Here is a 15,664-nt window from a genome sequence, read left to right on the forward strand (position 1 = left end):
ATTTTTGTTTATTTCATACGTTTAGATTAGTTTGTTATTTTATAGGTTTTAATCTATGTATATTGTCCAATCGTTATTTCATGCATGAATTTTCGTCAATAAATCTTGGAACTTTTATGCTAAATGCCATTGTCTGTCTCTGATTTTCTGCAAAAAAAAAACAGAATGATTTGAGTTATGTAACCCCATTTAAAAAAACCAAAAACCGGACCAGGTTTCCAACCCTATGAAAGCGTTGGATCCCCCTTTAGCAGAGTTGTTAATTCGAGATCTCCCTCATGGGAGATCCGATTTACAATCTGTAAAATACAATAGATTCATGGCAAGATCTAGTATTTTACTGGATTTTATGGGATTTTTCTAATAAAGGTTGTTGTCTTTCAAAAATCGGGTTTTACAGACCATTGTATCACACCTGTTACAGGTTTGTCAGAGCTTTTGATCATCTTAGGTCGATCATGGCTCACAACCTGTAAGCTGGATGCTCTATTTGTCAAAAGAAGAATTGTTCCTCATGATATCCTGTCATTTCCCAGAATTTTGGGATTTCAGGATTTAGATTTCTATTTTTCCTAGATTTTAAAAGTTGACCTGCCAATTTCCTGTTTTTACGATTTTGATAGATTTAGGTGTCTGATAATTTAGCGTATCCTCTGCAACCGTAGATCAAAATGTGAAACTATAAAAAGAGGATATGCTCCTTTGTTTGTCTGCAATATCCTCCTAAAATTTTAGAAATTTTGGTTGTTGTTTAGTATTTTTTCCCTAATTTTTATGAAAGCCTGTCAGTTTGCCATCAATTTTAAACTCAGCCATCAATTTTAAACTCAGAGGTCTTCTTCTCTAATGTCTCCTTCCTTTTTTTGCAAATCTGCAAGCAAGGTACAAGTCTTTCTCCTGGTTGAATGGGTAAATAATTTAGTTAGATTGAATCAGCATGAGGTTAAGAACAAGTGGAAATCTATGAATCTGAGCACAGATTTACAGATTTCTGATTCTTTTCACCATGGTTGTTCTTGCTTATTCGGATAACAGTGTTCCGATTTGAGCCTTAGATAACCATAATGAAATCCCTGAAAAATCTGCAATTCTTGCTGAAAACCTAGTTTTCTACATGTTCATGTTGAGCTATGATCAAATTGTTCATGCTTAAAACAGACTGCATGAGATTATGGACTTGTAATTGTGTTTCCTCCTTTGAAAGGGGTTCATGTTACATATGTTGTGCTTGAACCTGCGTTTTTCATTAATTTGAACCCACGATATGTATGGTTGCTTGGAAAATTATGTACCTAACATTCCAGTGGGAACAAATATGTATATTTCTTGGTTTATGTTGAATCACAAATTCCTGTACAGATTCTTACTGTCATGTTTTTACAATCATATTTGTGCATGATCAGATTCTAGTATAAAACCTGGAAATTTCTGTGTGCTTGGTTTCGATCAGTATGAACTTGTTGTGTAGTTATTTTAGCTTTCATCTGCTGAGCTTAATATATATACACTGATTTATCGCATGCTTTGAACATTTTCCAATTTCAGCCTATCATGTGTTCAAAAAAAAAAAACTATGTTTAGCGTGTGATGTTTTGAGAAATGAGCAAATGCACAGGTTTAGATGCATGTGATTAATTCGAAATCTGATTTTGATTCCTTGACCTAGAGTCTGATAATTCGCATATGGAATGTGGTTAGCAAATCTGAGTTTTTAGCTAATTCACTTAAATCTGATTTTAGAATTAAGTTTGTTTGACATGTCAAAAAATCTGATTTCTAGCATGTCAAAAATCTGATTTATAATCTATTATAAAAGAAACTGATTTTTTTGTGAGCTGTTATAAAAAAAGAATCAAAATCAAACTTTAGTCTGTCATAAAATTTGGTAGTGATGTCCTAGTCGGGCTTAAAGTATAAATCTGATTTTCTCTGTGTCATTTGTTTTTTTTAGCCTGATTGGCTGGCTAGAGGACTCGAGGCTTTATGACTTGGTGGCTTGGGTTCTAACGTGTGAAGGATTGGATGGAGTTGATTTTTGACTTTTGAATTTTGAACTTCTTGACTTATTGATTAAATAAATAAAGTTGAATTTATTGTTTTAAATTGACTCTGTTTGGAATGGTTGATGGAATGGATAGATTAAATCTATGATGCGCCTCCGGTTCTTGGGAGGTTTTCCGCAATTATTTTAAAAAAAATCATATTTTTCGAGGGTGAGTTTGGGGTCGTTACACTTTAGTGTAAGATGTATTTTATTAATGTTGTAGGGGTATTTTAGTCAAGTTGAATGTTGTAAGGGTCATCCCCTATGTAACTTGTAATTGCCCTAATTGCTGAAATGAAGTTCTCATGGTTTTTTCCCTCAAAGTTTCTCATTCTCTACCATTAATATAGGGGCTTCTTCTTGGTTGGACAAAATTTAGGAATCGGAAAAGATGGCAACAAGTTTGCAGGTGCTGGCAACTAATAACGTGGTGGGCCAACTGGAAGGAGCATGATAATCATACCTTCAATGAGCTTCAGATCAATACAGTTCATGTGCAAAAATTGTATTATCACTCATGGGTTTATGTGTATCCAAGCAAGATGGGAGAACAATGATATGTCATGGCTCAAAACCCGAATAACCATTTAGCAGTATTGATCATGATTGAGGGAGGACACCTCATTCTCTATTGTTTTCTTTTGATATTTAATAACACTACATTTTTCATTTAAAAAAATATATCTTAAAAATAGGGCGCATGACATGAATATTTCATTATTATAACTGTATTTTTCATTTCAAAAAAAAAAACTTTTAAACATAGGGCATGACATCAATACTAAAACTTAAGCCATGATTTCCTTAGAGGCTTTGACATTGATCAAACTCTAGGCTAAAATTCACACATAAGATAGAGTACTACACAGTATCTAAAATCAAGCAGAATGATCGTTAGAGATGAAAACATTGTGATACCTCTTGCACGTATTACAGCATCTGTGGTGGTCAAATACATTTCCATTTCTTTAACCTACAGCAATAAGAGATCCCATGAACACAATATTGCACATCCTTTTCCAGTTCATGCATAGTCAAATGAATAAGAAGAGTCTTTTGAAGGCTCACCAAGGCTTCCATTGTTAACAAGTCATGATTAATAAATGAAGCAATTGTGTCCAGACTTGTATCCTATGACACAAAAGACCAGGCATTTTAGCATATATATACTACAAAATACAAAACAGGAAACTGCATAATATTTACATACATAGAAAGTTATTAACATTAACATGGATGTTAATATATTCACAAGAAATGTATACCCCTAATGAAATTAAAAATGACATAATGGTTTCATGCACTATTTGCCGTAACTATACGGAAAGGAGCATTTATCTATTTATATCAATGTTGTAAGTATCGTACTATATTGTATCGTATGAAACGTATCATTGCTATGGGAAAAAGTGATATGATACACACTTGTATCTATGTCGTATCATATGATACAAGGTGTATTATACAATACACCTCCAATGCACTTTAAAAAGGGCCAAAATTTTCTTTTTATTTTTGGGGTTTTAAAGACCTCTTGAAGGCCGACTTCCTCATTTGTATAGATGTCATTAGAGGGGTACCCACACAACCTACGAATCATGAGAGCGATTTGGGGGTTGATTTGTGCGCAAGGAAGAGGGCTTTTGCAGTTTGCTTAAGAGTGCATTTCTACCATTTTTCACTTAAAGAAATAGGTTAAGGTAAAAAATCTCTATTATAAGTAACATTACAAAACTACCCTCCAAAAAAAATCAGCTTCAAGGGCTCATGCCCCTGAACCCCCAACAACGATGGCATCAAATGAAAATGATCCGGCATGGCAATTGAGGACTCGAGTAATGAGTAGAAACCATTTGAAAATTGAGTGCAACTATTGTCATAAAATTTTTGTATATATAATATGAAAGTATGAGTCTTGTGGCATGTTCTTAATTGCAAGATATTGTATATTTTGCATTGTTCTTTTGAGATAGTTGATGTCTTATGCAACTCTTAGAGACATAAATACTTCACATGTGATTTTACGGTTGTATTTTGTGTAATTCATCATTGTTTCGTGTGTTATTATTTTTTACAATTTTTTCTTATTTTTTGAATTTTTTGAAAAAACATTAAAAATTTACAATATTTTATTATACGATACATATCTTATTTGAGGCTAACCAATACGGGTAATGTAATAACCGCAAATTTTTAGGCATTTATTTAGATATATTATAATACAAATTTCATAATATTGTAATTTGGGCCTGGGATCCAAGTTTCGGATCCAAGACCCATAAAGGAATCTTTACGTATATATTTATCTCGTATAAACTTATATAAGTGCAATAATTTTAACTAATTAAATTATTCAAGTGATAACTATCTAAAATAGTGCGTAGATGGGTTTGTGATCCACTTTCTGGATCCATATATCCATTTATTGTAATATATATATATATATATATATATATATATATATATACAACAACAACAACAACAACTACGCCTTCATCCCAAAACAATTGGGGTCAGCGATATGAACCAAAAAAGAAATTCATTTTGGGTCTTCCACATGAATCCTTTTCCTCCAATCATTTCTATCCAACGCCATGTCCTCGGTGAGGTTCAAAGCATTCATATCCTTTCCTATCATCTCCATCCAAGTCTTCCTAGGCCTACCCCGACCTCTTTTAACTAATATATTTTCCCATTTCTCCAACCTTCTAACTGGAGCATCATTAGGCCTTCGCCGAATATGTCCAAACCACCGTAAACGATTCTCTCGCATCTTATTTTCAATGGGTGCAACACCTACCTTCTTACGTATCTCTTCGTTCCGAATCTTATCTTTTATTGTATTTCCACACATCCATCTAAGCATCCGCATCTCAGCTACACTCATTTTTTGAATATGATGTCTCTTGGCAGCCCAACATTCCGTACCATATAGTAAAGTGGGTCTAATAGTCGTCCTATAAAACTTTCCCTTCAACCGCAATGGCATTCTACGATCGCACAGCACTCCAGTAGCACTTTTCCATTTCATCCACCCAACCTTTATCCTATGATTTACATCTCCATCAATTTCTCCATACTTTTGAATGATGGATCCCAAATATTTGAAATAATCATTCACCGGTATATCTTGCTCACCAAGCTTCACTACACTCCCATCACTACTTCGTTGCTTACTAAACCGACATTCCATATATTCAGTCTTACTCTTACTCAACTTAAAACCTCTAGCTTCCAATGTCTGTCTCCATAATTCTAACTTAGCATTAACCCCAGCTCTAGACTCATCAATCAAAACAATATCATCAGCAAACAACATACACCACGGTACATTTTCTTGAATTGATCTCGTAAGCTCATCCATCACTATCGCAAATAGGAAAGGGCTTAAAGCAGATCCTTGATGTAACCCAACCGTTATCGGAAAATTGGTTGTCACCCCTCCACAAGTGCGGACATTGGTTACTACTCCTTCATACATATCTTTAATTATACTAATGTACTTGAGAGAAACACCTTTCTTCATCATTGTCCACCAGAGAACGTCCCTAGGTACTCTATCGTATGCCTTCGATAAATCAATAAAAACCATATGCAAATCTTTGTTCCTCTCTCTATATCTTTCAATAAGTTGTCTAAGAAGATGTATAGCTTCCATAGTTGATCTTCCAGGCATAAAACCAAATTGATTCTCCGATATCATGACAACCTTCCTCAACCTAGACTCAATCACCCTCTCCCAAAGTTTCATAGTATGACTCATGAGTTTTATACCACGATAGTTTGTGCAATCTTGTATATCACCCTTATTCTTATATAAAGGCACCAAAGTACTCTTCCTCCACTCATTAGGCATCTTATTTGTTCGCCAAATCAAGTTAAAAAGATTTGTCAACCATTCTAAACCTTTCTCTCCCAAGCATTTCCAAGCCTCGATAGGTATACCATCTGGGCCAACTGCCCTTCTTGATTTCATTTTCTTCAAAGCCTCTGCAATTTCTTTCTTTTGAATCTTGCGCATGAAGTCACGATTTATCTCATGAAAAGGAATGGAGAAGTCTCCAAGATCTTGAGCATGACTATCATTAAATAGCTTATCAAAATAATCTTTCCATCTCTCCTTAATCTCCTCATCTTTGACTAAAACCCTTTGCGTTTCATCTTTGATACATCTAACCATACCCAAATCCTTCGATTTCCTATCTCTCATCTTTGCAAGCCTATAAATATCCTTCTCGCCTTCTTTGGTATCCAACTTGTCATAAACCTCCTTATATACCTTAGCCCTCGCGTTTCGAACAACTTTTTTAGCTTCCTTCTTTGCTATCATATACTTCTCCAAATTCTCATTATCACGACTCTTACTTAGATTTCTATAACACTCTCTTTTAACCTTAATAGCTAATTTGACATCCTCGTTCCACCATGATGTATCCTTACCTAGTGGTGCACCGCCTTTAGACTCACCCAATACCTCCTTAGCTACTTTTCTCATACCACCCGCTATCTTATTCCACATTGATTCTGAATCCTCCTCGAGACACCAATCAACTTCCTTAACTACCTGCTCTACAAACATTCCTTGTTTAGCTCCTTTTAGTGCCCACCACTTAATTCTAGGATCTATCCTATGTCTATCCCTTTTGCGGCATTGTCTAATTCTAAGATCTAAAATTAAGACTCTATGTTGTGTAGCTACACTTTCTCCTGGTATAACCTTACAATCGATGCAACAACCCCTATCTCTCTTTCTAAGTAGGAAAAAATCTATCTGACTCGTATTAACCCCACTTTTAAATGTTACTAGGTGAGACTCCCTCTTCCTAAACCAAGTGTTTGCTAAGATCATATCATAGGACAAACAAAAATCTAAAATCCTTTCTCCACTTTCATTTCTTTCTCCTATACCATAGCCTCCATGGATATTCTCAAATCCATCCCTACTAATGCCTACATGTCCATTAAGGTCACCGCCGATGAAAAGCTTTTCTCCATAAGATGTCTCTTGTACTACTCCATCTAAATCTTCCCAAAATTGATGCTTAATGGAATCATCTAAACCTACTTGAGGTGCATAAACACTAATAATATTAATAATATCCGTACCTAATACTAATTTAATAAGTAAAATTCTATCACCCTTCCTACGGACCTCAACTACATTATCTATAAACTGACGACTCATAGCAATCCCTACTCCATTCCTATTCCTATTTATTCCTGTATACCAAATCTTATATCCCCAAGGTTCTATCACTTTAGCTTTCTCACCTACCCATTTGGTCTCTTGAAGACATAAAATATCAATCTTTCTCCTACACATAACATCTACTAACTCTACCAACTTACCAGTTAAAGACCCTATGTTCCAAGTGGCTAACCTAATTTTATGGTCTTGGACTAACTTCTTTACCCCCACCCGTCCAACAAAGTGAGGGAACCCTTGCCTATTTGACACCACACCCGGGCGCCGGTGTGACGCGTCGCTTCTGGGCGACGACCTAGCAACCCTTGCACATTTATCACTGCCTCCGGGCCTAGAGAGTACAGCGCGTCGCTCAGTAGGGAACGCCCCAACGAAATTCTCATATTGGTTCATTTTCATAGGATATGACAAAGTTTTTATGCTGGCTGTCACAGGCCTACCGCAACCCTCCTCCTTTATCCGGGCTTGGGACCGGCAGTGTATAACTACACAGGCGGAGTTATATATATATATATATATATATATATATATGTAATCATAATAAAATAAGGAAAGAAAATAAAGAAAAATACTTTTATTGGGTTTGATCCACGGTGGGACCCAATCGGATCCAACTCGTGGATCCACCATTATTAGCGCAACCGGATCCACATTTCTAATTAGCCCCGGATCCAAATCCCGATTCGGATCCAATATCGCAGGTCACGGGGTTCGGACCCAGACCCGGACACGAACCCCTATTAATAAGTATTGATTATAACTGAAAATCAAGAATGGGGGAGGGAAGAGGTTACGAATCGTAACTGACTCCCTCCATCCCTTTCGGAGGGGAGGAGGGAGTCTTCTCGTTAAAAGGGGATGAAGGGGGGGGGGGGGGGGGGGGGGGGGAGTCTCACCTTCATTCTAACCTTGAGACCCTTTGTCTGCCCCTCTTCGAGGGGCAGCATCAATCGTCGGCCACCACCTCTTCACTTTGCTCTCTCCCTCCCGATCTCCCCTTCACGGCAGCGCTGACGAGGCTCAGCAGCGGAGAAAGCGACATCAGCCAACCCTTCCCTCGCGATTGTAGCCTCCGATCACCGGAAAAAATGCAGAAAGAGGTGTGGTTCTTCTTTGGAATCTGGGTGAGGAATCGAAGATGGGTTCGATTCCGTGTATGGATTCGAGATGAGAAATCCAGGGAACACCCTTAGAGGGTTGTTGCTCTTCAAGCACCATGGGGGCGAACCATGATCGTTCCCCCATGGCCTGATTCATTTCCTCTCTTGTTTGTTCGCCAATTTTCTTTTCTTTTGTTTGAAAAGAAAATTTTGTGTGTGCCAATGAATCCAACTAATTTTCTTTCTTGTTGAAATCTTGGTTTCTATTTAAATTAAATTCGTTGTCTCAATTTGGGTATCGTATTCTTGGATTGAATACATGATTTCAGATTTGATTTGTGTTCGTGTAATGGATGCACGTCAGGGGCATAGAGTTGTGTTCTTTTCTTAAAGAGGGTTCACGCTAAGTTTGTTCCACCAAGTAATGGGTGATTATGAACCGATGTTGGATTGCCATTACTCAGTTCAACTCGTGTTCTGTTTAAGACTTCAACTGTGTATATTGGCCTGCGTATTTTCCCTTGTTGTCTTAGGCTGAGATCACACTAGACTGATAGTACAGTCTGTGTTCTTTCAGAATGAAGTTTTTGCTTGAGATGAGCTTGAAATCATGTTATCCATTCACACTCTTGCTTTCTTTATTCTTTTTACCTATGATTGAATATTACTGAATTAATATCTTCATGGCATAGTTAAATCAGAAAGAAATTTGTAATTTGTCTCATGTGAAGGATGACTTGCTTTTGCTGGCCTGTAGTACAGATGAACAAAGAAAAAGGGAATCGACCTTTCTGTCCAGAATTAAGAAAGGAAAAATTTGAATAGTTTCCAACTGAAATTTTGACTGGGAAAATACTTGTTAGGTAACCACTTTCCGTGGGTTGGTTCAGTACTGAACAGAAAATACAACTCCTGTTATAAAACTGCATGTGTGTGTCCTCTTATGACACTGAAATCATGAGAGAAATAGCTTGAATGTGTGTTGATACACGTGCAATAAGCTAATCATGTATGTCATGATTAGTGTTGTCCATAATACTAATTTCATTAATGTGAACTAGATGGAAATATTATTTATGCATGAGATTTTTCAGTTTTGTTCCTACAGCATATGTATATAGTTAGGTTGGTTGACCAGCTCAGTCGGCTGAACTGAGTTGGATACTTTAGCTAGGAGGATGGCAGGTCCGGGATTGGTAAGCCTGACCACCTTCCCTAGCATTTGCAGAAACTTACACTTCTGCTCGGTGAATATATAAAATGTTATATTAGCATTTCATTGTATTGGTTGTGCAATTATGAATGTGATCATGGATCGGTTATTGTTATTTTTTGTGAGCATGTATGCTTGATGAGTATATGTAATTTATGTGCACACTCACACACTCAAAGGAGATATGAATTGGTGAATACACGTATGTGATGTAGGTAACACACATAATAAGGATGCATATGATTGAGAAATGACATGCTTATGATTGGGTTTATTTTGCATGAGTGCACATGCATTTGGCACTTTGGCCTAGTGTTATGAGTGAAACACTACTTTGGTCTGGTTATGTGATGCATTGATGGCCTACATGGACCATCATCGGCCTGGAGAGTCGTGGGTTGATTCCTTTTCATATATGTTTTGATTGCATCACTTAAACCACACAAGTTGGTATGGCACACTACTACACTGTTCTAGTTGTCCTCACGGGCTGGAGTCCCGTAAGGATCCCCGCAAGGAAAGATGTAGGTGTTCACTTTACTTTTGCATATGGTGTTGCAAACTTAAAGAATTGACTTTAATAAAAATATAAAAAATAAGAACAGTGTAATATATGTTCTGAGATCTTCCAACTAGAAAATGGAGATCTTAGAGATCCGGTCTTGGGGAGACTGTGAGGATATAAAAACTCCGTGTGCTGAAATTTTATCCCCTGAACCCGATATTAAGGTTTCTTCTCCTGGCCACGGTTTTAGGGAGAGTCCACCATTTTACCTGGGGGTGGTGTGTATGACACAGTTGTTGTTTTGTGTACCAAAGAAGTGGCACTTGTGGGTGTGGGTGTCCTTTGTGTCCCCGACATTAAATGTCGAGGTTTAATGTTCCGAAGATGATTCGGTCGAGAACTAAGTTTGGAACCCAATAATAAACTACAAATTATGTGCTAAGCTACCCTGGGAACCTAACTTAACATCGGGGATTGTACCTGTTTGATGTATCCGCGGGCAATGCTAATTAAAAAGAGAAACTTAAAGTTGTGTGCATTTAATAGGGCATGCATATGGAAAGGAAAAAGGAAACTTAAAGATAAGATAATAAAAGGATTCATGCATTGAAAAGAAATCATGTATTTTCCTGTTATGCACTACATCATGCATATTTGAATTGTTCTCTAAATCATGATATGATGGTTGGTGTATGTTATTTACTTCCTAAATGTTACTTGTTAAAGCTTTTCAGCGGTGGTGACCTTAATGGACATGTAGGCATTAGTAGGGATGGATTTGAGAGTATCCATGGAGGCTATGGTATAGGAGAAAGAATTTTAGATTTTGGTTTGTCCTATGATATGATTTTAACAAACACTTGGTTTAGGAAGAGAGAGTCTCACCTAGTAACATTTAAAAGTGGGGTTAATACGAGTCAAATAGATTTTTTCCTACTTAGAAAGAGAGATAGGGATTGTTACATCGATTGTAAGGTTATACCGGGAGAAAGTATAGCTACACAACATAGAGTCTTAATTTTAGATCTTAGAATTAGACAATGCCGCAAAAGGGATAGACATAAGATAGATCCTAGAATTAAGTGGTGGGCACTGAAAGGAGCTAAACAAAGAATGTTTGTAAAGCAGGTAGTTAAGGAAGTTGATTGGTGTCTCGAGGAGGATTCAGAATCAATGTGGAATAAGATAGCGGGTGGCATGAGAAAGGTGGCTTAGAAGGTATTGGGTGAGTCTAAAGGCGGTGCACCATTAGGTAAGGATACATCATGGTGGAACGAGGATGTCAAATTAGCTATTAAGGTTAAAAGAGAGTGTTATAGAAATCTAAGTAAGAGTCGTGATAATGAGAATTTGGAGAAGTATATGATAGCAAAGAAGGAAGCTAAAAAAGTAGTTCGAAACGCAAGGGATAAGGTATATAAGGAGATTTATGACAAGTTGGATACTAAAGAGGGTGAGAAGGATATTTATAGGCTTGCAAAAATGAGAGATAGGAAATCGAGAGATCTGGGTATAGTTAGATGTATCAAAGATGAAACACAAAGGGTTAGTCAAAGATGAGGAGATTAAGGAGAGATGGAAAGATTATTTTGATAAGCTATTTAATGGAAGTCATGCTCAGGATCTTGGAGACTTGTCCATTCCTTTTCATGAGATGAATCGTGACTTCATGTGCAAGATTCAAAAGAAAGAATTGCAGAGGCTTTGAAGAAAATGAAATCAAGAAGGGCAGTTGGCCCATATGGTATACCTATCGAGGCTTGAAAATGCTTGGGAGAGAAAGGTTTAGAATGGTTGACAAATCTTTTTAACAAGATTTGGCGGACAAATAAGATGCCTAATGAGTGGAGGAAGAGTACTTTGGTGCCTCTATATAAGAATAAGGGTGATATACAAGATTGCACAAACTATCGTGGTATAAAACTCATGAGTCATACTATGAAACTTTGGGAGACGGTGATTGAGTCTAGGTTGAGGAAGGTTGTCATGATATCGGAGAATCAATTTGGTTTTATGCCCGGAAGATCAACTATGGAAGCTATACATCTTCTTAGACAACTTATTGAGAGAAATAGAGAAAGAACAAAGATTTGCATATGGTTTTTATTGATTTGGAGAAGGCATACGATAGAGTACCTAGGGACGTTCTCTGGTGGACAATGATGAAGAAAGGTGTTTCTCTCAAGTACATTAGTATAATTAAGGATATGTATGAATGAGTAGTAACAAATGTTTGCACTTGTGGAGGGGTGACAACCAATTTTCCTATAACGGTTGGGTTACATCAAGGATCTGCTTTAAGCCCTTTCCTATTTGCTATAGTGATAGATGAGCTTACGAGATCAATTCAAGAAAATGTGTCGTGGTGTATGTTGTTTGCTGATGATATTGTTTTGATTGATGAGTCTAGAGCTGGGGTTAATGCTAAGTTAGAATTATGAAGATAGACATTGGAAGCAAGAGGTTTTAAGTTGAGTAAGAGTAAGACAGAATACATGGAATGTCGGTTTAGTAAGCAACGAAGTAGTGATGAGAGTGTAGTGAAGCTTGGTGAGCAAGAAATACCAGTAGATGATTGTTTCAAATATTTGGGATCTATTATTCAAAAGTATGGAGATGTAAATCATAGGATAAAGGTTGGGTGGATGAAATGGAAAAGTGCAACTGGAGTGTTGTGCAATCGTAGAATGCCATTGCGGTTGAAGGGAAAGTTTTATAGGACGAATATTAGGCCCGCTTTACTATATGGTACGGAATGTTGGGCTGCCAAGAGACATCATATTCAAAAAATGAGTGTAGTTGAGATGCGTATGCTTAGATGGATGTGTGGAAATACAATAAAAGATAAGATTCGAAATGAGGAGATACGTAAGAAGGTAGACGTTGCACCCATTGAAAATAAGATGAGAGAGAATCGTTTACGGTGGTTTGGACATATTCGGTGAAGACCTAATGATGCTCCAGTTAGAAGGATGGAGAAATGGAAAAATATATTAGTTAAAAGAGGTCGGGGTAGGCCTAGGAAGACTTGGATGGAGATGATAGGAAAGGATATGAATGCTTTGAACCTCACCGAGGACATGGCATTGGATAGAAATGATTGGAGGAGAAGGATTCATGTGGAAGACCTAGAATGATTTTCTTTGTTGGTTCATATCGCCGACCCCAATTGTTTTTTAATGAAGGCGTAGTTGTTGTTGTTTGTTGTGTTGTTGTATGTTATTGTTTTACTGTTCCTTCCTGGTGAGTATACGAAACCTGTTGCATGTATGGTTACTTAAATTCTGCAAATTGTTACATCTGCGCTCACTCAAATTATTACATGAAATCTTATCCATGTTCTTTGTCTCACCTGGTTTCTTTAAAAGTAGTTGTGCTCAGAATTTCGGTTCTAACACCCTACTTTGTTGGTTTTTCGTAAGAATCGGTGATTAGTGAGGTTTGACTAGCTACTGGGAGGCACGAGCGTCACACCTAGTTCTTGACAGCTTCAGCAGTGGAAAGAGTGGTTCTTTCTTTTATCTTTTAGTTTTACTGTTCTCTTCATTCTTTCTTAGTCAGTTGTTGCTTTATTTTCATTTGAGTAAAACCTTGTCTCTGAAATTCACTCTTATTCATAAATAAAGAGGTCTGGTTTGATTATGGTGGGTGATAATTGTAAGTCTCTTTGTGGTGTTGGGCTATCCAGATGAAATTGAAACTGTGAGGACCCCGAGTATCTGGGATATTTTTCGCACATGAAAAAAAAAATGTGTGTTTTCAAAGGGTATGAGGTGGGGTCGTTACAGGTAATGATCATATACTTACAATCTTGACTTATATAATGGATCGTTTGGTGGCGCATATATCACACTACTTTGACTTTTTGTCAGGTAATACATTTATAAGTTGTATTTTGAAAATATACCATATCTCTCAATGATTTTTCGTACAATATGATAAAGGCACTGTTTGGGAACTTCCTGTCGAATGCAGTTAAGGATGCATACATGGAATCCACGATAATGGTGGATTTAGCAAGTTCTGCATGTTTTTGGGAGAACTGGTGGAGTTCGGCAGTGTTTTGTCATTTCCATCCTCATGTCTGTTTGGGATGCAGTTCTGAGGCTAAAATTTAAAGCAGAAAGATCACAGGGGAGGTCAGCTGAGCAACAGGAAGTTCCATCGGTGGTAACTGTGACCGTTGGCAATTACCACCTCATTATGATGGCAGCTAAAACTTGGAACTGGAATCTGTGACTGCCATCTCAGCTCCCTTATTTCTGGCAAAGCCTGCACACCATACCCCCTCTTCCGGCGACCTCTGAGAGTAGGCTCCCAAACAGAGCCTAAATAAATGCACATTGGTGGTGACAATTAACGAATTGGTTGGGAAAAATTTTATGGAGTGAGTTAACATCAGCTGACATTAGGAAATCCCTTCTAAAACCAAAGCGCGGATAAATCACACGCATCCCAAGCAACAAGTTTTGTCAAATGACGGGGTGCTTGGAAGCACACATTCGTGCAATAAATAGGACAAGTACGGAATCACACTGTACGCTACAATGCAGATTCTGAACTTATCGAGCTTTTCCATATAATCAACTGCACTAGAAGCTTCCCCACGAGCGCAATCGAGTTTCTTTTGATACATCAAAAAAAGAAAGGTACTACCAACAACACATGATCCCAGAGTATTAGCTGCACCGCTTCAATAAACCCTTATAAAAGCAAAGATTTTTCTACGGAGACTGTATTCACCAAAACCCTACCACTTCAACAAGCAGGGAAAAAGAGAATTTTCGAACTCGTTACGCATCAAATCTCCATCGAGATACTTCAAAAACGAAGAGAAAATCAAACACTGCAAACAGTACGCCATACTTCGTCACAAATTGGCTAAAATTTTCAATATTAAATAAACATTGACAGATACGCAGAGCACAAGAAGAGGAGGAATTAGGGTTTACGTGCTGCTCCTGAGAGAGATTGAGATCGACGAAGGCGTGGATGTGAGGAACCCATTCGCTGGGGGACGTCATTTCCAAAACCCTCCGTTTGCCGCCCGAGTCTGCGAACAAATTGCCGCGAAAGAGAAGAGGGTTTTTAAAAGGACACCCCTGAAAATGACCCGGAATGGCCCTGAAATGATTACAGAAAGCCGCCCAACTTGTATGATATTTCCAAGACGTGGCCGTCCTTTTTATATTTGCGAAATATTGTCCGTCCTAACAAAAATTATAAGTACACGTCTCATCATTGTTTTGTTTATACTAAGTAGAGGTGTAATTGGGAAGGTGTACTCGACTCGACCCGATTTCTGTATACCCATATTTCTGGTTGGGTCTAAAATATAGATCAGTAATGAAAACAGGTCCGTTCTTAGGTATTGCAAATGAAGACTCGAACTCGTTTGGACCCGACCCAAATGGTTCCCCAAAGTGTAAAACTGAACTGACCCAAACCCTAATCGATTATGTACTCAAACCCATTTTATTATTAGTAGTATGTGGAAATAACTAAAATAATTGATGGATATTATGTTATATAATCAATTAAATTTTTAAAAAATAATTGGTAGGTATTATGTTATATAATCAATTAAATAGATAAA

At 37.3% G+C, this 15,664-nt stretch overlaps 1 protein-coding gene across 1 annotated transcript in view; it reads right to left on the reverse strand.

Annotated features, from left to right (window-relative positions):
* Positions 1 to 15,133, reverse strand: part of MET18 (ARM repeat superfamily protein) — a 131,993-nt gene extending 116,860 nt beyond the window's left edge. Inside the window, exons 1-3 of the mRNA XM_089981794.1 lie at positions 15,021 to 15,133; positions 3,113 to 3,175; positions 2,963 to 3,017 (exon numbers count right to left, since the gene is read on the reverse strand). Coding sequence (XP_089837920.1) covers positions 2,963 to 3,017; positions 3,113 to 3,175; positions 15,021 to 15,092 — 190 coding nt within the window. The 5' untranslated portion in view covers positions 15,093 to 15,133. The remainder of the gene's footprint in view (positions 1 to 2,962; positions 3,018 to 3,112; positions 3,176 to 15,020) is intronic.
* Positions 15,134 to 15,664: the final 531 nt, after the last annotated feature.

Source organism: Nuphar pumila, chromosome 12 (genome assembly GCF_984573655.1).
Source record: "Nuphar pumila chromosome 12, dmNupPumi1.hap1.1, whole genome shotgun sequence".
Taxonomy (NCBI): Eukaryota; Viridiplantae; Streptophyta; class Magnoliopsida; order Nymphaeales; family Nymphaeaceae; genus Nuphar; species Nuphar pumila.